At 40.9% G+C, this 24485-nt stretch overlaps 2 protein-coding genes across 4 annotated transcripts in view; both read right to left on the reverse strand.

Annotated features, from left to right (window-relative positions):
• SVOPL (SVOP like) overlaps positions 1-6620 on the reverse strand; it is a 48815-nt gene extending 42195 nt beyond the window's left edge. Inside the window, exons 1-3 of the mRNA XM_036905509.2 lie at positions 6462-6620; positions 6205-6296; positions 3076-3174 (exon numbers count right to left, since the gene is read on the reverse strand). Coding sequence (XP_036761404.2) covers positions 3076-3174; positions 6205-6296; positions 6462-6543 — 273 coding nt within the window. The 5' untranslated portion in view covers positions 6544-6620. The remainder of the gene's footprint in view (positions 1-3075; positions 3175-6204; positions 6297-6461) is intronic.
• Positions 6621-18042: 11422 nt separating this feature from the next.
• The window catches only part of ATP6V0A4 (ATPase H+ transporting V0 subunit a4), a 78374-nt gene continuing 71931 nt past the window's right edge, over positions 18043-24485 (reverse strand). For all 3 annotated transcript variants that reach the window (XM_036905506.2, XM_036905507.2, XM_057504801.1), the window contains exons 20-21: positions 19633-19804; positions 18043-18442 (exon numbers count right to left, since the gene is read on the reverse strand). In XM_036905506.2, the coding sequence (XP_036761401.2) occupies positions 18349-18442; positions 19633-19804 (266 nt within the window). In that variant the 3' untranslated portion in view covers positions 18043-18348. The remainder of the gene's footprint in view (positions 18443-19632; positions 19805-24485) is intronic.

Below are 24485 nucleotides of genomic sequence, written 5' to 3' on the forward strand. Positions count from 1 at the left end.
AACACGGCCAGACTCTCAGCGGCCTGTGCCTCTCCTCGGCGGACCCCACACCTGGGACACTGCCCCAGGTGGGGACGCGGTGCAAGGAGCAGGTAAGTTTTCCCTCTGGTCTCACTCTACCCTGATGTGTAATTGTCAATTTCCATTTTAATCCTTTTTTTAAAAACTCTATATTTATTCATGCTCTGCTTTATTCCACACACAAGTTGAGACTTCTAGAAGCAGCCTTCTTTTCTGTATACATGTAAACACAAACGTGAAACACCAAAACCAATCATTCATTTCTAAACACTCTACGAAGTCACATAAACCTACTCCTTCTCCTTATTTGTTCTCACAGTGGCTTGTCCTACCTTGATAAAAAGTCAAGAACCTGCATATGATACCAGCATTTTAACTCAGCCTGAGCTGTAATCTGATGTCTGTACCGTTTTCTTCCTTTGAGCTGTTCCAAGCTCCACTTGCTTTCCTTTCTGGTAAGATCCCTGACCGACTGCTTCCAGAGGAATCAAAGGGAAGGCGTCAGCATGCATTTCTAACACTTTTTCAATGAGAAAGCTGTTTCTCTCTGCCCCCTGCTTTGCTTTCTCCTTTTTTCTCTCCCTTCTGTACTCTTCATAAGGAAGACTCAAACACATTTCTTCCACAGGGAACTATAAAAAAAACAAACCGTCATGTCTCGTCTTGAATGACAAAAGCCATGTTTTTCCTCTGTGCACTATTCCCTAGAGGACTTGGTGGCAGCAGGGGGGAGCCAGTGTGTTCAAAATTTCAGTCTTGGGACAGATGCTGCACTGTAATGAAATCTAATTGGCCCTCGGCAAAACAGTACAAAATAAGGACAATGTGATATATTCTGCATAACTCTAGAGTTATTTAATATGAAGTGCTCTTTTTATTCTGAAATAATTTTCTGATTGTTGGTATTAATGTGCTCTTCCCTTTTTGAAAAGCTGGTGGCCATGAGTGGCAAGGTTTTCTGCCTCTTTCCCTTCTTCTTCTAATGGCCTTACTTGTCAAATACCTATCTTTTAATGCCAACCCTATGTCAGCTACTCAGTTTTTGAAAAAATCCTATCAATTGGTGAATCTCACAATTGGGTGCCTCTGAAATTTAGCAGTTTCTATTATGGAATCAGAAATGATCAAATGCCCTCCAAGAAGGGAGAGGTGAATACTTTTTCTTCTTTTTAATCAGACTTGAATAAAAGACAACAACAGACAAACTGACTGTCTGGGACAGGGAGGAAACTAGTTCTTTCAAAGGAAAATACTTTTGTTTATTGAGATACTGTGCTAATAGACTACATGGCAACTGAATTAAACTAAATTAGCTGACTAATGAAAGAAATAGTCAAATAAAATTAAATATCAAGTTGACTCTGTTCTTCCCCCTAAGTGCAAAATGTTTCTTTGCTGTGTTCTCTCCAATCAGTGTAAAGAAATGACTTTCCTCAGACCGAGTTGCTTCCTATTAAGCCTGTCTGGAGCACAAACCTTGAACCAAAGCCCACGTGAACCTCAAAGCTTGTGAGCTCCAGTTCTGTTGGGGAAACACATAGAGGCACAGAGATATTATCTCTCCCTCTGTCTCTGTCTCTCTCCCTCTCTCTCTCTCCCCTCTCTCCATCCCTTCCCTTGGAGGGTCTCCTGTTTTCTGCAGGCACTTATTGTTCAATAAAAAATGACTCTTCTGTTTCTGATTTATGCACCACATGAGGTTTTGTTTCTTCAGCATTAACTCTTACTCACAAAACGGTAGGGACATGATTGACTCATAGCTCTGAAGCTTTCTCAGTTAACAACTGCTCAGGCCAGGATGTCCGAGAATGGATTGGATTGGGAGATGGGGAAATGCTGCCTCTTTGCAAACGAGTCTGGGCCTCTCTCTAGCAAGTCCTGCCTTCATGAAAACCAGCTTTGATACCTAAGCAGATGGCTCCCCGCCCCCTCACCTTGTGTTTCTCTGACCTGCTCGGCAGATGTGACCACGTCAGCCCTTCCAGAACACACACTCCACGCCCCCTGCCACTTCACCACCACCACAGCCTATCTACCCTCCAACCCTCTCTCCTCAGGGTTCTTGGAAAACTAACCATGTCCCTCCTTAGAGCCCCTCAACACCTCCCTGTCATCCACAGTGTGGCCTCTAAGATTTTTATGAATGAAGAGCCCCTTTTAAGATTAAAAAAAAAACAGATTTAGCAGAGCTCTGCATGATAGGTGTACTTTAATATCCACTTAATGAGAACTACATAATGACTGTGAAGTCAGCGATGTGTTGAGGTAAAATTGATTTTTATTATACAAAACAGTAATTTGAGAAGCTGTCATGTATATCCGTGTGCACTGTTTTTTGCTTGGAGGGTCTCTGCACTTTGGCCCAAGCTGGGGTGCAGTGGACTCCTGGGGTCTATAGCATGGGGTCCACCCACAGTCCACAGAGTGAGATGCTTCTGGCTGCCCATCTCTGCAGCCTTGCCCGCCATTGCCTCGCCCTCCCTTTCTAGTTAAGCAACATGGAACTGCTTGGACTGCCTCCGGGATACGTGCTCACACGTGGTCCTCTGGCAACTAACTGGTACTTAATAAACACCTTTTTAAAGAATGATGGCTAATACTCCTAATTCCACACTGGAGTGAAACTTGGTGAGTGTACAACTCGTAAGACTATTAATAAATGTCTCTGAGTTCAGCTGAAGGTGTGACACAGTACCATTCAGTGAGGGTGCCCCGGTGATCACTTAAATCACCCTAGGCCAACTAAACCGCAGTCTGACTTAAACTACAATTAACCCATGACTTCAGGGTCACATTCTCTGCTTTACATTTATCTCTTCCAGGTTCTTGCTGGGGGCTGGAAAATAAGCAGTCCAAGGTTATGCTCTCTGTGGGAAAAGAGAAAGGGAAAGAAAGCCTCCAATGGCAGTTTGGGCTTGCAAACCCATGAGCTGTGGCAGCCCGCACGTCAAGCGGTGAATCTGCTTTGGCTCTCGGCCTGTGGGATGGGGGAAGGGGAGCAGAAGGCCTGGGGTCTCGGTCAGCTCATTCAAAGCACAGATAGCAGGCACTTACCGTGGTCACTAATGCCACCTGCCAGTTCTCCAGATGCCATTCACAGCGGATGACAGGAGACACAACCGCTATTAACATGATCTCCATGGCCTCGGCAACCTTAAAGGAGGGGAAACACCATACTAAGTGCTAGCTTCTCATCACCTCTCCCCACGTCTGCCAGTCTATCATCTTTCCAACCCTAACTTCCTCCTTCCCCTCCCCCATTTAGGAAGCACCTATTGTGCACCCTCTCTGCACTGCTAGTTGGATAAAGTATAGAATTTTGCCTTTCATGGACGTAACATTTATGGTTTGAACAACTTGAGAGTGTCCCCAAAGATTCATGACACATGCTCACTCACGTTGAGACTAATCCATACATTTGCAATGTAACACTATGCAGGTATTGTGGGGTGGGGGGCAATCAACCAGCCAGTGAGTGAACCTAGCTAACCCCCAGTGTCCACGTCCCCCTAGCTTTGTTGTTTATACTCGCCACTGTGGAGATCTCAGGGCACCCTTTGCAAAAAGATTTTTGAACTAGTCCTTGATCTCAAGAAGCTGGGCTGGGGAGGCAAGGTTCATGACAACTAGAAAATACAAAGTAACAAGTACAAAACAATATGACTTCGTCACCAGGAAAGAATGCCTATTTATCAAATGTAGTATAAGACATGCTACTAAATCTCTCAATAAAAAGTTTGAATAGCATCCTCTGTCCACATCTCATAATCCATTACAGGGTGAGTTTATGTCCCAGGGAAAGGAAGAGGTCGATACTAGAAAAGAAATGAAAGAATAAATAGAAACAGATGATAGAAATTCACCCAGGATAAAGAAGGAAGGGTCAAAGATGATTCTGAGGTGCTGTGCCTGGAGGCAGGGATGAGCAATGACATCAGTGACAGGAATTAGGATGAAAGGAGGGAAAAGGGGAAATGATGTATTTGTTTGAGACATGTTCTGTTAAGAACAATAGGATATTTGTATGGGGTATTTATTATAGTACTATTTGCATTTGTACGACTTGAAGGTCTGGACTGAAAAAGGTATAGTGATGTGGAAATGCAAAGTATACCAAAAGGCTTATCTCCCCTTAGAGAGTATTACAGTCATGTTTAGAGTTCAGATAGCTAGTATGTTTTAGCCCAGAAAGTAGTATCATAAATAAGAGATAACGTGATGACCTCAGAAAAATATTTAAGCTATTAAACGCACCTCCCTCAGTAGTACAGAGCAGTTGGGTCAATACTAATCAGAACTCCATGCCTCTGAAGGGTCTCAGGAGGAGATAAGGCTCCACTCACTCTGATAGAATAGCCTTAGGGGAAAGGAGCTTAGGAGGGAGGCATAGAGAAACAGCTGGCATAAAAAAGGTCTTAGAAGACCTCATGAGAGGCCTTAGAGGAGACCAGGGCTTAGAGTCCTGGTCACAACCTGAAGTTGCTCTGCTGTATGTCCTGGGCACACAAGGCCTGAAACCCAGCCACTGCTGCCAATGCCTCAAGAGCCTGAGCAGGCCATGGCCAGGAGGGGCTGCGCTCATCACCGTCAACACAGCAGTTCTCATGAGAAGATCCTGGTTCACAGAGCAGCCGAGCAAGGAGGGATTTGGTTACCACACCCAAATGAATGGTTCTCTTTCCCTCTGTGTGTGAGATAGGGAGGGGGAGGCCTGGTAAACAGCCCTTCCTTACTGGGAAAAATTGAAGCAGCCTTTAAACACTTAAAGAAGACCAGGGGCGTTCTGCAACCACATCAAGTTTAAATATGCAATAGACATACAATCTCCATGGAGGTGGATATGGAGATGGACATCTGGGTTGCCTATAGAGAGGTGATAACTGTCCTTTGGAAAGGGGGCACAATGGCCCCATCTTTCTAACACAGATAATAACTAATAGAGATGTACTTCCTTCATATGGGTGGTTTGATTGATTTGGGCAGGTTAAAAGCTTTCTACAGATACTTTTTACTTGCTAGATGGTTGTTATGGAAGAAAAGACAGGGCTCCCAACATATCTGAAGGCAAAAGATGCAGAGAGTTTAACACTTCTTAAGCCAAGGGGACCAAGACATGAAACCATGCTAGAAACTAAATATGCAAAACAGAAATGGAGATGGTCTGGTTAAAAGTGGAAGAAAGATATAAGAAAACCCTACCCATTAACATCTACTTGTCCATGGAAATATGGGGTCTTAAAACTTTGGAGCCTGGTGAGACCTCATAGATGAAGAAATGTTCTAAACTGCATTATTGGTTATTGTACAAGTAGTACTAGTGTGTCTTTTCTCTCTCTCTTCGGATACTAGACTGCCTCCAGAGAGCACAAGCCTTCTGAGAGATGCCCCAGAACTTGTCACGTGCTACCTCCAGCTCACATCAATCACCCTTCTTCCACCATTAGCTGAGCAGTGAGGATCAGGGCTCTCTAGCATTTATTTACTGGCCTCCCTCTTAGTTCTCTTTATGTTGCACCTAAACTAATCATCGTTGTGTTGACCCCCTGTCTCTGCTTTTCCGTTCTGTCTCATTATCACATGATGCATCTTGCCATGGGTTCTTTTTCTTTTTAAATTAAATTACATTTTATTGGAAAATAATTGATACTATGAGTTCTTCACATGTTCGCACTCCACCTACAAAGGGAGGATGCAGCCTGTGGTTTCCAGTGCACCCCCACTGGGTGTGAAAGCCCTCAGGCGGAGCTGTCACTCTTTTTCTCAAAATAGCAGATGGTAAATAACAAGCCTCCAGCAGGGCCAAATGATCTAGAAATCTGGAATTGTAACAGGTGTCCCAGGAAATTCTTATGCATACAATGTTTGAGTACCATGTGTCTAATTTTACTTAGAATGATACCATAGTTGTCACCTCTCTTCCCCATACCTCCATTTAAGTCATTTTTAAAAATGAGTGTTGAATTCCCAGAACACAGAGACACAGATATTCATTTGCTCAAAACCAAACACCTGCCAGAATGCTGATGGAAAATAATTTTTTAGGTTATCCACCTCACAGGGTTCCTGCTCCCTTTCACACCCCTCCCTGAATGGACACGCCAGAGCTGGAAGTCCGTGGAAGGTTCTACATGTCTCATGATGAATCACCTTCTGAGATTCAAACAGTCTCCAAGGGGCACTCACCCCAGTGCTGCCCATGATCAGAAACAGGGCAATGTGGAAACGTCCGAATCCGATGGTCTCCACGGCATCTTCCACGGTGAAGGTCTTTGACTCTAACAAGCAAAGGCAGAATGAAAGGAATCGCCTCTGTGGAACAGGAATGTGTGCAGATCACAGCTCACCCGGGAGGATGTTGGAAAAACAATCCATTCTCACCCAAACTAGTAAATAGGGGGGAAAATTAAGCATGAGGGTCAGAGACTTCTACAGTCACTTACCTTTTGGCTGTGGTTCTGGGGCCCCCAGGCTCAGCTTCCGAAGGCTGATGATGGTGACTGGCTCTGTCTTCTTGGTCACCATCTTCTGAATGGTTCAAATTCCCCACACGACTTCCCTGATGGAAGCAGAAGAGGGAAGAGGAAAGAAATAAAGTCCAAGTTCTTTTCCACTCTTCACAGAAAATCTGTCAAGTAGGCAATATAATTTATCACCACTTTTCATATGAACAAGCTAGACATGGAGGGGTTAAATGACCAAATGAGACAACTGGGTATGTGCTATTTTTATTTAATTTTGGCAGAAACCCACAGGGCACTGCTTTTTATTCCCCCTTTTTTAGCCCTAAAAAGGATTCTTAATCCTAAAAATCAAAAGAAAAGAAAAACAAAGAATGCTGAGTATCAGTTTTTTCAAACGACTTTAAGACAGAATTTTAACTCTACATCCCTAGTGGGATAAACAGAAACAACCCTAATCTGTTCTCAGTAATTACATTGTTAGTAGTAATATTGGTATCATTATTTGGATACTAGTACATATTGTAAGATAAAGCAAATAGCAATTATATCAATATTTTAGGAACGAAGATTTTCAGTGTAAGAAAAAAAAGATACAAAAATCAAAGAAGTTATGTAGAAAGTTTACAATCCTAATTTTGAATTGGAAATATCAATATGGATTCATTATGTGTATTTCATATGTATATCTCCTAAAACTATCTATTGGAAGAGCCTAGAAAAACGACCCCTGTGCACTCCTAGAGTCTAGATGTTTTTTCCTATTGCCCACTTAAAGAAACCCTGGCACCATAGATAAATGGCTAATTCCGGGTCTGGGCCAGGAAATGTGTGAGTTGGACCTGGAAATCTTGTCGTACCAGATAGCAAGGAATATGTAAAAAACTGCTGGGGTTATGACAAAATTATAAGATTCAACTTGAAAATATTTCCATTGGCAAAAAATGGGAAATTTTGACCATAAAAAAGAATAATGAAAGCAAAGAATTGAAACACATCAAAGATACTAAAATCCATTGTTCATAGTAACACTAAAATGAAAATCTCATAAATAACTTTGCAGAATACTAAAAAAACAAATTATTATTAGGAAAACTAGTAAATATCTTGCCTTTCTTGCACAAATTGTCTGTACTTCAGGGTAACCAAACAGTTGGTAAAAGAAAACTATTCTTTAATTTCAGCCAGGACACTTAGAAAGAAGGATGGAATTAAATTATAATTTGGCAACTCCCAGTGAAATAATGGATCTAGGCAATAATCATCAACAGCTGAAAAACTTAGGTGAAAGCCTAGTGGAGAACTTTACTAAGAGATGGATAAGACCGATCACACCTGAACCCAGTGACAAATCCTAATGTCACTGAGACAATCAGATGGCACATGGCCCCTGTCAAGATGCAATAGGAAGGAAGTATACAACATCACCCATGATGCAGTTTCATAAAAAGAATCAAACCTGAATCTGATCAAGCCTCTAGCTCTACCAGCTGACACAGGGGATGGAGTAACATGTTAGGCCACACCATGTGGATGTGAAAAGAAAAATCCAGAATGTGGGAAGCTGTACAGGATACATGACCCAACTTCTTCAATAAACAAGTGGCAAAATAATCAATAGACTAAAAGAAAGGAGACAAATCAGCCAAATAAATGAGTTGACCTTATTTGGATCCTTATTTAAATGAACCAGCTGTAAAAAAAAAACAAAAAAAAAAAAGAGAAAGAGATGAGGGGAAAAAGCAGGGAAACGTATGCAAGTTTGGAAGTTTGATGACATTAAGGAATTTCTAATGACATCGTTAGGTGTAACAATGATATTATGGCTATGATAGAAAATAGAATCCTTGTATTTTAGGGATACATACTAAAATATTTAGAGAGAAAATGATATGATGTCCAGGTTCCATTTGAAAATTATTCAATGGTAGAGTGGAAATAGGGTGCATAAGAAATGGATCTAGATGAAAAAAGAAGGGCCATATGTTGAAAATTATTGAAGGAGGATCTGCTTTTGGAGGTGTGCAACATCTTTCAAAATAGAGTAAAAAAACGAGGTTCTGATACCTCAAGACAAATGCTGGGCATAAAACCCACAGGGCATAAATCTGTAAAGAAGTAAAAAGCTAACCTTTTCAAACAATATGGCTTCTCTCTCACTTACCAACTTTATATTTTCCTGTATGACCCCGGAAGATGACTGGTTAGCCAGAGACGGGTAAGATTCCTCAAGGGAGGAACAACCTAAGACAGGCACAGTCGCAGGGGGGCCATCAGGTGAGAAATCGGGGATCAACAGAGGTGAGGCTTAGAACCTCACCCCCCGTTTTGAGAGAAATCTGCATCCGTGGATGTTTTGTTGCCCTTGTCTAGCTTGGATTAATACTTAGCCTATAGGCACACACCTCATCATCTACATTTGCCCTCTTACAGCACTAAACTATGTTTTCTACCTTTATCTTGCATCTACCTACCACTTCAGTATTTTATTAAAAATAATAATAATAATAATAAGGGAGAAATGTGGGATTCACATATAAATCAAGTATAAAAATCAAACAAATATTCATATCCGACCTGATTGTTTGTAGTTCATAATGCGTGATCAAAACCGAAAGTTTCTGTGATGACTGCCCTTGCACTGTTCACCATGTAAGAACTTATTCACTATGTAAGAATTTGTTCACCATGTAAGAACTTGTTCGTTGTGCTTCAGAAGATCGGAGACTGATGAGAATTAGGCTTGGGGTGGATTAATGATTGTGCATTGAGTCCCCTGTACAGAATTTTATTGTTGTTAACTGTTAACAACCATTTGATCAATAAATATGAGAGATGCCCTCTCAAAAACAAACAAAAAAAAACACGACGTTCTGAGATTCTCAAATAACTTTTCCATTGTCAGACCTCTAGTAAGTAGCAGAATCCAAACTCAAAGGTTTCCTTTTCCCAGAACATAGAAATAGCCACAGAGCAGATATGCAGCGGTACGTCAAGGTCATCAATGTCTGCTAAGTGCCAGCTCTCTGCCTTGATCTGTGTGGGCTCCTGTGGAGGCTTCGAAGGAGGGTCTGACATGTTTCCTGCCCTAAGGAGATTTTAATCTAGTTGGGGACAGCAAAGAGACACACAAAAAACACTTTACTGCAATGCAGATACCTATTTGTTTTCTTAAAATGCTGTCAGAGACAAAAATATCCCCATATGGGAGATAGATCAATAATGCTCAGAAATAAGTTCGTGAAATCCTCTTTCCCAAGGGAGACTATGAAAAGTACAAAAAATTCTTATTTTTACAGAGTGTAAAAAGTAACAATAATTGGTCTCTCAGCCCATCAAAGAGCCTGAAAATGATGCAGACTGTTCTGGAACCTCCACTACTTGCTTTCCAGACACTGTCCAAACACTCTGGAGGGATGTTCTTTACCTGATAATTAACACTTTTAGTACAGTAGCTGGAGAAAAATCATCTCTTGATTGCAAAAGGTACTTCAGTGTACATCAAAAATTGGCAATGACTGAATATCACATTTCTAGATGGAAGATGAACCTTGTAACAGATCTAACTTAATCACAATATGAAAACAAGACCATTCAGTGAGAATTAGATAGTGGTGATGGTTGTACAACCTTGTGACTATACTAAAAATCACTGAATTACACACTTTAAAATGGCGAATTTTATTGTATGTCAATTATATCAATTTTTTTCCCCAAAAAACATAGCAATGCAAATCATGGCAACAAACTTAAAAACCAAAAGTGATTCTAGCCATTTACAGGGTTAGAGAATTACACAATTTAGTCTGATGGGAGAATAATTTTTTTTTAATCCAAGTTCATTTTAAGTTCAGTTACAACAAAAATGCTTAACAGGAAGCTCAGTCTTCAATCAACACTTAATCTCTTCTACCAGTGAAGTTTTATGACTTCTTATAACAATCTAAACATGTTTTACAATTTTAACAGTCATAATGACTTAAGTTTTAGAGCAGTAATAAAACAGTCCTCAGCAAGTCTTCTTTTTGTATCAAGTGGCAAGACAAGAAACCTAGGGAATCTTCCACTTACCATTGAGCAGAACAAGTTTTAATATGTGTGTTTTAACCGGATCAGGTAGCTCCCTGGGTCATAAGCAGCCTACATTCTTCCCTTCTCTTATCAGCAAAGATAAGTGATTCATCACAGAGGGCCTGGCAAAAGGTGTGAGATCCAAGATAATTGCTTCATAGCTTTCTTGAATTAAAACTGATTCCAGAAAGGGAGATTCCCATTTGTGATTTCATGTTTTTCTTGATTGAAGAGGAGACTCATATTATTTTGTTTCCATAATATGAAGAAAACGAAAATGTGACATGTTTTTAGGCATGTGATGAGATAAAGAAAAGAGAATTCCTTTTGGTCATGACATCGGACCTCTAGAGAAATAAATGTAATCTGCATATAACACTTGGCCCTAGAGTGAGCAATATTTTACACGATCACACAAAAAGCCTTATTCATTTTTAACTTTAGAGTCAATATTTGAATAAAACACATAAACTTGATTGCAATTTCAGAAGTGAATGGAAATGTTAATCCCTGTGACAATGCGACAATAAAATCCCGGGGAACAAAGATGATAGGTAGAAGACTGTGAGAAAAGATGGAGGCAGGGGCAGGCATCCCACCTACAGAATCAGCATCAGAACCTGAGCTGTAAGCCCAATATTTACAATTCCAAAAATAACATAAGAGAATAACCAAGAGTAAGGAAAAACCGACATAACACCACTTATGCAAAATAAAAATACATACCCCCAAACCATACATTTTATGTTTTACATAGGTACATGAAAACTCAATTACAGTGACTACCTATGGGGTAAAGGAATGAGAACTTGGGATGTGAGTGAAAGGGAACAAATACACGCATGCATGAAGGAGTCGATGGTGTGCAAGCCAGGCATGAAAGGGTGCCGTGGTGTGCTGGAGCCAGTTCCCACCAGCAATGAGAGCTGATTGTGCCTGTCTCTTCCCAATTCTGAATTCAATAACATCACATTGATCATTTAAAGCCAGCCATGGTGGAAATATTTACACCAGGAAAACTGGGTGAACACTGTAAAATAAGGCACTTTATTTTTCTGAGAGCCTGTTATTAAATATTTACCAGCACACCACTGCCCCAAAGCCCATATTGTTCCTTCCTTAGTAGTGATTTTCAACCTGAAGTAGGAGGTAGTGTAGAGTGACATGTGTGGCTTGCAAAATTTTTCTAGGTGATCCTGATACAATGATTGCCTACCTAGCCCCCACCTGAAAACCATTATTCTATGCCTTTCAAAGAGTTTGTGTCAACTTGGCAATGTATCAGAAGCTTTAAAAACTAGTATCATCTGAACTAGTAGTTCCAGTTCTAGGAATCTGTCCCAAGGAAATATCCCAAAAATGGAAAGCAAAAAAGTTTATCCAAGTCTACTTTAACAATGACAAATTGGAAACAACCTAAATGTAAAGAGAGAATGATTATATAAACTAAGGATATATCCAGCATTTAAAATTATATTTATGCAGAGATTTAATGACATGAAAAACATTTGTTATTGGATTTAAGAAACAGGTATTTACAAAATAGTGGGAGAATACGGCAAAGAGGCAATTATGACAATAAACCCTCATGTTTCATAGGCAATGATGGATTGATACTGTCTTAAGTTGATAAATGAAAAAATAAAGTATAACTATGTTGTTTTAACTATATCGATAACCAGTGAAACTAAAACAAAAGTAATTTCTCTGGGGATAGGGAAAGTCCAGACAGGAGATACTTTTGGTTATAAATTCATCCAATGATTTAATTTGGTGTCATATGCACTTATTACTTCAATTAAAAAATTGTAAAATTAAATAATGTAAACAAAGCCAGAGTATCTGAAACCTACATGTGTAACAAGGAAGAGAACAATGGAGAGGCCAAGATATGATGGACCAACACAAAAGAATAAACACAGTGGCTGATAAATCTGAGAAGTTACATTCAGCCTAACTTGTTACCATACCTTCAAATTAAAATGAGTTATCATTTTCCTCTATCAGATTTTCAAAAATCTTAAATATTAATTATACCCAGTGTAAGGGAAATAGGCACTCAAACTATTGGTAGGGGGATACATTGCTACAACCTTTCCAGAAGGTCATTAGGCAAAGATGAAAGAATGTTGATTAAGCAATTTCACACCTGGAATTCATTCTGATGAGATAGTCAATGCAATGGACAAAGATACGTATAGGGACGGTCACCACACTATTGTTTTAACATCTCTTGTTCTTTCACCCAGAAGAATTGGGTTCAACCTAAATGCCCACCAGTAGAGAAATGGCCAAATTATAATATATTCCTATAACAGAACACCATTCAAAAGCTCGTAAGTGAAAAGGTTAGTATTGAAAACATTTTCCGATATGTATGCATACTGTGTACGTGTATCCATAATGTATATGTATGTGCAGGAGGATCCCAGCTTTTAAAATTTCACTTCAATACATAACCACATAGAGATTTCAGGAAAGATGTCTGGAACTCGGTTTTGTCTTTCAGCAAATATTTGTAGAGCACTACCACTGTCAGACAATAAAATATAATGAAAAGGGCCCCTGCCCCCAAAGAATGCACAGTCTCATGGGCAAGGAAGGTACATACCCGGTGGGAACCTTGTGGTCCCAGGGTTAAGCGGAAGTTGCTCTGGCAACAGGGGCAGGCCCTGCTCTAATGAGTCCTGGGACCGGGAGAGGCTTCTGCAGGCAAACCTAATCTGAGACCCGGAGGACGAGTAGGATCTGGCCAAGAGGAAAAGGTGAGGAAAGAATTACAATGGCAGGTAGAATGTAGGGCTTTTGTTCCCTTTCTTTCTTTATACTTCTCTGCATTGTTTGAATTTTTAAAAAGGCTGTTCATTTATTGGAAAAAAAATGAGCCAGTGTGTAGCTGACATGTGCTCACACTGCTTGCTAGGCCACTGTCCTAGGCAGGCCTGTGCCCTATGCCCCCACCTGCCCTCCGTCACCGGCCATGACCCACTGGGTGACGGATGGGCATCTGACCTGGAGACAATCATATCGCTGACCGGCCAGAAGTCTGCCAGGGGGGCTGGTACACAAGGCTCTGTTTGATGGTGCTGGTGGTCGTAACATTGCATAACTAAACAAATCGTACAGTGCCACTGAATTGTTCACTTTAAGACTGATACAATGGTAAGTTTTATATTTCAGACTTTCAAAAATTAGAAGAACAAGAAAAGCCATTTGCAAACACACACACACACATATACAGGTACCACATAAATGTCTGTAGTAGTTATAAACCACAAATTACAAGAAAAAACTAAGATCCTAACTGATTAATTATATATCATAAGAAGATACATAAATTGTAAACAAAACTGGAATGTTGTTCATCTTCTGTAATTACTGGCATTACAATAATAAAAAAATCTTATTTTATACCTACTAAATTAATGAACATAAAGAAAGAAGGAAGAAAGGGCAGGGACGAAGGGAAGAGGGATAAGAGGTGATAAGGAGGGAGAACAAAGAGGAAGAAGGGAGGAAGGGAGGGAGAAAAGGAAATCAGTAGCCCTGGTGAGACTGACATTGAATTCTGGATTTCATTCCTTCTATCTCTGTTTCCTCATCTGAAATAAAAAAATGATACTTAGCCCCCTGTGGGAGAAATCTCTGGCAGCCTTCCCAGAAACAATTCTCCCCTTGCAGCTTACTGGCCACCAAGATGCAGCTGAGGTGGTTGGGGGAGAAAACCCTTCCCTGCCCCCCTGCCCCCTTCCTCCTGCCTCCTCCCTGGATCAGAGACATGATGGCTGGCACGTCAGCAGGCATCTTGGGTCATGGTACAAATGGGAGGATGGAAAGATGGAACCTTCGGGCAAGTCTGGCAGAGCATAAACTAGAAAAAGCCTGGGACCTCTTCTACAACCTTGGACTGCTTACCTCTAGGTGTCTTTTACATGGGAAAAAAACATAAAGCTCTCTTTGCATAAGATGCTGCTATTTCTGGTCTGTTACTTGCAGTTGTGTACAATTTTTTTTTAGGCTATCAAGTGAAGTAGTAGGAGTGGAGAAGGAACAAGAAAATCTGTAACTGGCTGTTGGTCAATCAATTGTAAGCGCCACTGCCCTTGGACCAGGCAGTCGTGTGCAGTTCGTAACTGATAAGCTTCCTCTCAAGCACGGTATGAGGGTTCAATGGAGTAATGTCTGTATCATATGGCACAGGGCCCACTGCAGCATAAGCACTCGTGGGAGTACTTCTCTCATCTCTGAATAAAGGGATCAACTAAATGTCTGAAACGTCAACATAATCACAAAACAGACACACTCAGGGTAAATTTTTAAGTGCCTTCAGAATGATCAAATGTATCGCTCTCCAAAGGCACTTATTATTAAGAAGCCACTAACATTAGAATACTTTGGGCTCAAATGAAAAGCTACCCAAATGGAAAAAAAGTTACTTATTTTCTGAAATAGACTGATTTTATTTCAAGGATGAACTTAAGTGATGTTAGGAAACCTTAACATTTCCAATAGTCTACAGCCCTATTGGAAAGACCTCAAAACCTCTCCAACCAGATAAATAACACCAACATCCATCCAAACTGGTCACCTCATCTTACAAAATGCACAATGAAATGGATAATTTCCACTGAAACATGCCTGTAATCTTCTACATTGCTTTATTGTAAAATCAGCATATTTTACAGAAAGAAAAACCTCCAAACTGCAGTTGGTGCAGGAATGAGGGGGCGGTAGAGAAAAAAAGGGGCAATGAAGTGTGACTCACCCTGACTCCACTTGGAGGAGCAGGGCTGACCTTGCGGTGTTCGTTGTCACCAATTATAACATCAATCTTTTTAGCACCAGCCCTTAGATAGTCAAGGCCCGGGTGGGTTCCCAGCATCACGGGAGGTGGCCAAGGGATGGGAGAAACAAATGTACCAGTTACTCACATCAGAAAAAGTTCTCATTCCTTCCCTGTTAGGTTATACAAGGCTTTCAAGAACAGGATTCTTTGGGTGGGAGCATGCTGGGTGGGGAGCACAGAGGTAATGGCAGGAGGTTATCAGAGTTGGGTGTTCACATCTGTGCACTGCAGAGGGGCTTACATGCCACGTCATTAAAAGGGCCCCCACACACTGACTCACAGTTGACTGATATGGAAGTATTCTCTTAGTGTCTTCTAGAGTCTCAGTGAAAAGTTTCATAAAGAAGTTTTCACCAAAAAAACAGGATAAAACGTTTCACAGAGATGAATAATGAAGTACATTATTGAGATAAGAGTTTGTAATCTCAACTCTGAAATAGAATGTTGGGACAGCTGGGTTGGCATTTTCTGGGCTGTGCTCCCTGAGTCAGTCTGAATTCCTTCCAACCTGGGAAGGGCAAGGATGGACAATCAGTCAGGCCGATTCAAGAAAATGGGAATAACCTGGGGAAAAATGCTTCACGTCCCTCACCAACAGTTTCTTAGAAACTATGATGGGAAAGTAACTCGTGCCCTACCTTCCAAAAAACTCTGATAATAGCTGACATACTGGGGATTTACTGTGAAACTCAAAAGGCTCAGATGGGAATTCAAGCTTCGTTAAAACAAATTCTAAAGGACTGATGGACATTTTATTCTATTACATTCTGCTATACTGAATTTTTTAGGCAGAAATAACTGGACCTCTGCAAGTCTTTCTAAAACTGAACATCTGAGTCTGATATAATTTGTTTTGCCACATCATCAGTAAGAAGAGTGAAGTTTTCAGACTCCAGTTGCCTTCAGTCAAGCATTAATGGTCAAACTCCTCCCCTCCAATTCCCAAAGCAGGAAAAATACATCCAGATCCATGTTGCCCATCAAATTTCTTACCTCTAATATTCCTTAGAAAGCTTTCCAGTTTGGGGTTCATTTCCCCCCTTACTGCAGCCGACTCTCACACAGAAGCTGGACCACCGATGGCCTCTCACGGCTTCTGGACTTACCTTCCCAAGAAGCCGGTCCCGCAGGTCTTCTCCTCCCCTTTCAGCCCAGTTCTGTGAGCAGGAGTATTTAAAGTACAACCTTGCATCCTGGACGAATGAGTGACATCCAGGTCACACCCCCTTTTCAGCAGCCTTTCACCTGATCCATTTCTGAAGGGGAAATTACATCTCTCATTGCGGCAGAAAGAGGCTGCAGACCTCGGAAGAAACCAGTAGATGATTCTCGGGAAGGCCAGAGGGATTACTGGAAGAGCAAGGGTCTAGGGAAGGGACAGAGGGGAGCTTTGCCCTTTCAAACATTCTCTCGCAGACATCACTGTTTAGAGTTCAAGAGCAAAATGCTGGTGACCCATCTAATCAGCATATTTTTAGATAGTCGTTGAGAAGGGCAGTAATGAGCTGAGAACCTTGAAAGTGCCCAGTGCTCTGGAGGCATGGGGGACTTAGGAACCGACAACCACCATTCAGACTGAGTTAGCCTGTCTATCCTTTGATCAGTGTCACTGACTGAGTACCTCATCCATGCCCAGCTTTTCATGACCCCTTCCACGGCCCAGAGAGGTGGGGATCACTGTCCCTGGTTTGGCCCTGAGTGGCACAACTCCATGTCCTGCCCATGGGCACACCTGATAAAGTGTCAGCATTGGAACTCAATGATACATCATCTGAGTTCAGTTATCATTGTTTTAACTATTAATTATCAGTCATTAAATGAATATTTGTTGAGCATCTAAATGTGCCTCAAATTGTACTGGACAAGCCACGACACTGACGTGGAAGGTGACACGGAAGCTTCCTTGGGTGTGAGCATGAGCACCAGTCCACCCCACTGCACAGAAGCACAGATGGGAGGTGAAAACATTATCTACCCAAAAGGCAATTTTGAATTCAAATCTTCTGGAATCCCATTAAGAACTAGATACTATCTGAAAGTGCATCATACATTATAAAGCATTATAATGTTAATGAAATCCTACCAGTATAGTTATCATAGATATTATAATTAATGTGAATAAAAGTCATTCAGACTAAACAGTTGATGGAACAAATCTTATTCTACACCTGGCTCTTAGGAGGTGCCCATTCAGGTGCCTAAGACATGCTTTGGGGGCCTGCTGACCCAGAGTATCAGAGCAGACCGCCTGGTGGGCTCCTTGCTGGGGGGCTGTTTTCCACAACCTGCCTAAGCCTTCAAATCTCCTTCTCCAGTTACTCTGGCATAATGTTCATTGAGAGTAAACAGAATCACTGACAATGTCATGTCGTCTTACTTCATTCCACAGATTTAACAATGCAGAGAGCCACACTGCGGCCAGCAGAACAGAGAAGATGCCCATTCTTTCCACCTGGAGAGAAAATTCATGAGAAAGTTCCTAATCTTGTAGAGCTTAGCTTCAGACAAGGAAAAAGGGTGTTTGAGGAAGCAGGAAGTAAAGGAATGAAATAGACATAATCCTTCTCTGCGATTAGTTTGTGTAGCTCTATTGTTTAGCTTTGGCCTAAAACTTTAAATAAAGACATCTTAAAGAAAAGGTGAATGGCTCAGAAGTTTATTTTCTTAAATATAATACTTAAAATATTGCAAGGAAATACCTGTTCAGTGCCCCACAATTCTCAGTCATTTTAGTGTTTGACAATGAAGACCCCACGTGAGGTTGAATCCCTTGCCAGCATAGTTCCTCTGCGATACGGTTAAATCACATCAGATCCCAAGGCTTATAACTAAATCATCCATGGCTTCCTGCCTCCATTCAGCCAAGAACAATCACCCCACTGACACCTTGCACAGGTTGATGCTGAGCATGAGACTGAACTTGTTTCACTGGCACAGAGACTGATCCAGAAGCTACTCCTCAGCGGTCCCATCCAGGATGTGTTTAAAGGAGAATGGACAGAACTTGTAACCAGCCCCGACGTAGAACTTGTTCTGGAACTCCACCCTTGGGGGGGTGAGAAAAAAGGGATTAAACACATAAGCTAGAGGTCGGCAGCTGGAGGTAAGCAGCCGAACATTTGTAAAATCAAGCACAGTCAGGAGGACATGCCCAGGAAGGCCGCCCCAGAAAGCCTCTGAGGCTTTTGTAAACCCCGTTCTTGCCTCCACTTACACCTTCTCTTTCCGCTCCCACCACACTTCCTCCCGGCCCCAGCCAGCAGCCTCACAGGGCACAGCATAACCACCCTCCCCCTGCTCCCCACAAGCAAAGAAGCTCTCTTGGTGCAGCCCTGTCTGACAACCTAGTGATGAGAAAATGCCTCTCAAGGTTATTCACCATTTTTCATCTCTATCCTAATGTTAAATTGCAGGGTTTACACTATTTTAGAACAATCAGTACCTTGATTTATACTTTGATAACTTACCTAACATATACCATATGATCATTTATCATTGTGTTATATGGTTCTTCTCCTTAGTGGCATGGGGAGAATTGATGTTACCACCTGAGGCATGGGCTGCTGGGATTTTCAACTACATACATGGAGTGTAAACTTTTCTTTATGCCTGGCAGGCATAGAAGGAGCCATCACAGAAAGCTGGAGGCAGTCTGTGTAGTTTAAGGAATGCACGGTCACTCAAAATTCTTGGCTTGAAATGACTTGGGAGAGAAAGAGAAGCCTAAACAAATGTTTTCATATCTGTAAACCTAGTGATGCCTGAGTCTCTAGACACACCTTTGACAGTCCCGAGCCTCTATGCCCATGCCCTCCTTCTGTTTCCACTTTGCAGAGAGTTTACTAGTTTGTTCTGTTGGTTTAACTCCTGCCATCACAAGGACCAAATGCCCCAATTCACTCACATGCCCTGTGTGAACCTGTTTCAGATCTCTCATCCTACCAACACGTGGAGGTGTCCCCTATTTTGAAGCTAGCTGTAATATAATAAATGAACATTTTGAAAGGAGTAAATGTAAAGTAACACTTATTACAGGGCCACCATTGTATATGTACACACTTGCATGCATTACATCACTTAATATTACACCAACAGGTATACCACCTAAGGTCCCATAAAGGTATGTAAGCTGCCGATGTCATGCCACTGGTCAGGATTTGAACCTAGCTGGCTGGGCCTACAGTTTGTCCTGTTTTGGTAGAGCACCCAGAGCTTCTGCAGTGCAGCCGGCCTTACCAGTGCAGTCGCAGGGCATGCAGGAAAGCAGAGAGGCCCTCCATGATCAGAAGGATGGCTACTGTCAGGACAGCAAATACGGCAAAAATGATAAAAACCCCAATGAGTCCTCCCCAGCCTCGCAGGCGAAGCCCGATGTTCATCACCATGGTCCACAGCACTTCAGACAGTTCTGCAAGATGCAACCACAGGCAAGATTGGGCACAGGAAGATTATTTTTATGCTGCAATCCTGGGTGTACACATTCTATGATCCAGCAACTATGATCTGAGCAACCCTCAGGTGGAGGGTGTGGGTACGTGTGTCCTAGGGTACCTGTAGGAGATTGTCTACAGCAGCTTTGTTCACAGGGCAGGAGAGTTCCAGTAAGAGGACAAATATGTGGTTGCATATTATTCATCAATGAAAGTGAACAAACAATAGCAACCAGCAGCATTGAGAATAAATCAGAGTAACAGGATGTTACACCAAAGAAGCAAATCACAAAATCATATAGGTAATAATTTGGTATGGATGGAATGTTTGTGTCTTTGCACCCCTCAAATTCATATATTGAAACCCTACCCCTCAAAGTGATGGCATTTGGAGGTGGGCCATTGGGAAAAAATTAGTGTTAGGTGAGGTCCTGAGGGGAGCCTGTGATGGGATTCATGCCCTGATAAGAAGAGAACCAGAGAGCTCACTCCCACTCTCTTCCTTCCAGGGAGACACTACCATTACATTGTTGTGTTGACTTGACAGCACCAACGAAAAGGTCACAATGACCTGGCCAGGACAGATAAAAGCCTGTCATTTGCAAGAAGCCAATGGGACAGGATGAAATCAGAGACTCATAGGAACTCAAGGAGGAACCCCCATGTTTGTTCTGTGCCCCCTGAGCTCTGGCATCCTGCCGGCTGGAGTAATGTGGGGCCCTTCCTCATGGGTGCAGCTTCACTTCCAACTCCTTAGCCATTCCACCGTGCTGCAAGTTGGATGGATTCTTTGTCTTTTTAATGACTAAATTATTGAAATCAAAACAGAGGAAGGAAAAAAAGATGGCAGCATAAGAAGTGAGGCAGAAACCTCCTCCCAAAAAAACATAAAATATGAAAATACAGCAAATATAACTAATCCTGAAAAAGCAACCTGAAGACTGCAGAACAGACTACCTAGATCTGGAGAAAAAGAAGACTCCACAGAAAAACATGCTGGTTCTGCTCGCTTGTGACCTCCACCATTGCTGCAGGGGCACAGCAGCTCCAGAAAGTATTTTCCCTGCCCCCACCATCAGCTGACAGCCCGTCAAGCTCACTACAAACAAGGCAAAAAAATAGGCCTACTCCCACTGCTCACCAAGCTGGAGCTCCTGCCCAGGAAATTGAGTTTCTGGGCACTAGAGGGTGCAACCTACACAAAGTTATTATTCCATAGGAAACACTGAAAAAGTGAAGCAGCAAGGTAATTTGGCCCAAACAAAATTATAAGAAAAAGCCCAGAAAGGCGACTTAATGAAATTGAAATCACCAATCTTCTTGATAAAGATTTCAAAATAAAAGTCATAAACATGCTCTTGGAGCTACAGAAAAATATTCAAGATCTGAGGGAACACTTCAACAAAGAGATAGAAACTTCAAAAAATACAAAAATACAGTATCTGAAATGAAACATACAATGGAGGGATTTAAAACTAGATTAGATGAGGTAGAGAAGACAGTAAATGAAATAGAAATTGGAGAACAGGGAAACAAAGAAGCCAAGGCACAAAGAGATAAAAGGATCTCTAGGAATGAAAGAATAATAAGAGAACCATGCAACCAATCCAAATGTAACAATATTCGCATTATAGGGGTACCAGAAGAAGAAGAAGGGAGAAAAGGGGATAGAGAGTGTCTGTGAGAAAATAATTGCTGAAAACTCCCCCAATCTGGGGAAGGAAATAGCCTCTCAGGTCATGGAAATGCAGAGATCTCCCAAGACAAGGAACCCTTGGAAGACAACACTAAGACATACAATATTTAAAATGGCAAAGATCAAGGACAAGGAGAGAGTACTGAAAGCAGCCAGTGAGAAATAAAAGATCACTTATAAAGGAAAGCCCATCAGGCTAGCAGCAGACTTCTCAGCAGAAACTTAACAAGCCAGAAGGGAGTGGTATGACATATTTAATATAATAAAACAGAGGGCCCCCAACCAAGAATACTCTACCTGGAAAAATTATCATTTAAATTTGAAGGAGAGATTAAACAATTTCCAGATAAGCAAAAGTTGAGGGAATTTACATTCCACAAACCAACTGTACAGTGTACTTTAAAGGGACTGCTACAGATGGAAGTGCTCCTAAGGCTTAATAGCTGTCACCAGAGAAAATGAAACCACAGTAAAGGAAGTAGACCAATAAATTACTACACAAGAGCAAAATTAAGTCAACTACCCACAAAGTCAACAAAGAGATACACAAAGACTACAGAATATGACACCTAATACATAAAGAATGGAGGAGGGAGAAAAAGAAGGGAGGGGGGAAAAACAACCTTTAGATTGTGTTTGTAATAACAAGTTAAGTTAGAACGTTAGACAGTAAAGAAGCTACCCTTGAACCTTTGGTAACCATGAATCTAAAGCCTGCAATGGTAATAAGTACATATCTATCAATAATCACCTTAAATACAAATGGACTGAGGGCACCAATCAAAATACATAGAGTTACAGAATGGATAAAAAAGCAAGTCCCATCTATATGCTGCCTACAAGAGACTCACTTCAAACCCAAAGACATACACAGATTAAAAGTGAAGGGATAGAAAAAGATATTTCATGCAAATAATAGGGAGAAAAAAGCAGGTGTTGCAGTGCTTGTATCAGATAAAACAGACTTCAAAACAAGGGAAGTAACAAGAAGCAAAGAAGGACATTACATAATGATAAAGGGGTCAGTCCAACAAGAGGATATAACCATTATAAATATCTATGCATCCAATATAGAAGCACCCAAATATGTGAAACAAATACTAACAGAATTAAAGGGGGAAATAGAATGCAATGCATTCAATTTAGGAGACTTCAACACACCACTCACTCCAAAGGACAGATAAACCAGACAGAAAATAAGTAAGGAGACAGAGGCACTGAATAATGCATTAGAACAGATGGACTTAACAGACATGCACAGAACACTCCACCAAAAGGAGCAGGATACACATTCTTCTCAAGTGCACATGGAGCGTTTTCCAGAATAGATCACATACTAAGCCACAAAAAGAGCCTTGATAAATTCAACAAGATTGAAATTGTGTCAACCAGCTTTTCAGACCACGAAGATATGAAACTAGAAATAAGTTATGCAAAGAAAACAAAAAAGCCCACAAACACATGGAAGCTTAACAACATGCTCCTTAATAATCAATGGATCAATGGCCAAATTAAAACAGAGATAAAGCAATATATGGAGAGAAATGAAAACAACTCAACACCCCAAAACCTGTGGGATACAGTGAAGGCAGTTCTAAGAGGAAAGTGTATAGCAATACAGGCTTACCACAAGAGAGAAGAACAATCCCAAAAGAACAGTCTAAATTCACAATTAATGAAACTAGAGAAAGAAGAATAAATGAAGCCCAAAGTCAGTAGAAGGGGGAACATAATAAACATCAGAGCAAAAATAAATAAAATTGAGAAGAATAAAACAATAGAAAGAATCAATGAAACCAGGATTGGGTTTGTAGAGAAAATAAACAAAATAGATACAACCCTAGCCAGACTTATCAAGAAAAAAATAGAGTGTACACATGCAAACAGATGCAGAGATGAAAAGGAAAAAATCACTACAGATGCCACAGAAATACAAAGAAATATTAGAGATTACTATGAAAAATTAATGCAAACAAATTGGATGACCTAGAAAAAACAGACAACTTTCTAAAAAAATACAACCTTCTAAGACTGACCCAGGAAGAAATAGAAAATCCAAACAGACCAATGACCAACAATGAAAACAAATTGGGAATAAAAAAACTACCTAAGAACAAAACCCCTGGACCAGATGGCTTTACCACTGAATTTTATCAAACACTTAGAGAAGACCTAATGCTCATCCTCTTTAAAGTTTTCCAAAAAGTAGAAGAGGAGGGAACACCTCCAAAATCATTCTATGAGGCCAGCATCACTCTAATATCAAATGCAGACAAAGACATCACAAAAAAAAGAAAACTACAGACCAATATACCTGATGAACACAGATGAAAAAATACTCAACAAAATATTAGCAGACCAAATTCAAAAATACATCAAAAGGATTATCCATCATGACCAAGTGGGATTTATTCCAGGGATACAAGGATGGTACAATAATTAAAAATCTATCAACATCATACACCATATCAACAAAAAGGATAAAAATCACATGATCATCTCAATAGATGCTGAAAAAGCATTTGACAAAATTCAACATCCATTCCTGATAAAAACTCTCAACAAAATGGGTATAGAGGGCAAGTACCTCATAATGAAGGCCGTATTTGACAAACCCACAGCCAACATCATTCTTAACAGCAAGAAGCTGAAAGCTTTTCCTCTAAGATCAGAAACAAGACAAGGATGCCCACTCTCCCCACTTTTATTCAACATAGTTCTGGAGGTCCTAGCCACGGCAATGAGACAACACAAAGAAATAAAAGACATCCAGATTGGCAAGGAAGAAGTTAAGTTGACACTGCGTGCAATGACATGACATTGCACATAAAAAACCCTAAAGAATCTACCCCAAAACTACGAGAACTAAAAACTGAATTCAGCAAAGTTGCAGGATACAAAATCAATACACAAAAATTTGTTGCATTCCTGTATATTAATAATGAACTGCCAAAAATAAAAGA

The sequence above is a fragment of the Manis pentadactyla genome, chromosome 7 (assembly GCF_030020395.1).
Source record: "Manis pentadactyla isolate mManPen7 chromosome 7, mManPen7.hap1, whole genome shotgun sequence".
NCBI classification, from domain to species: Eukaryota; Metazoa; Chordata; class Mammalia; order Pholidota; family Manidae; genus Manis; species Manis pentadactyla.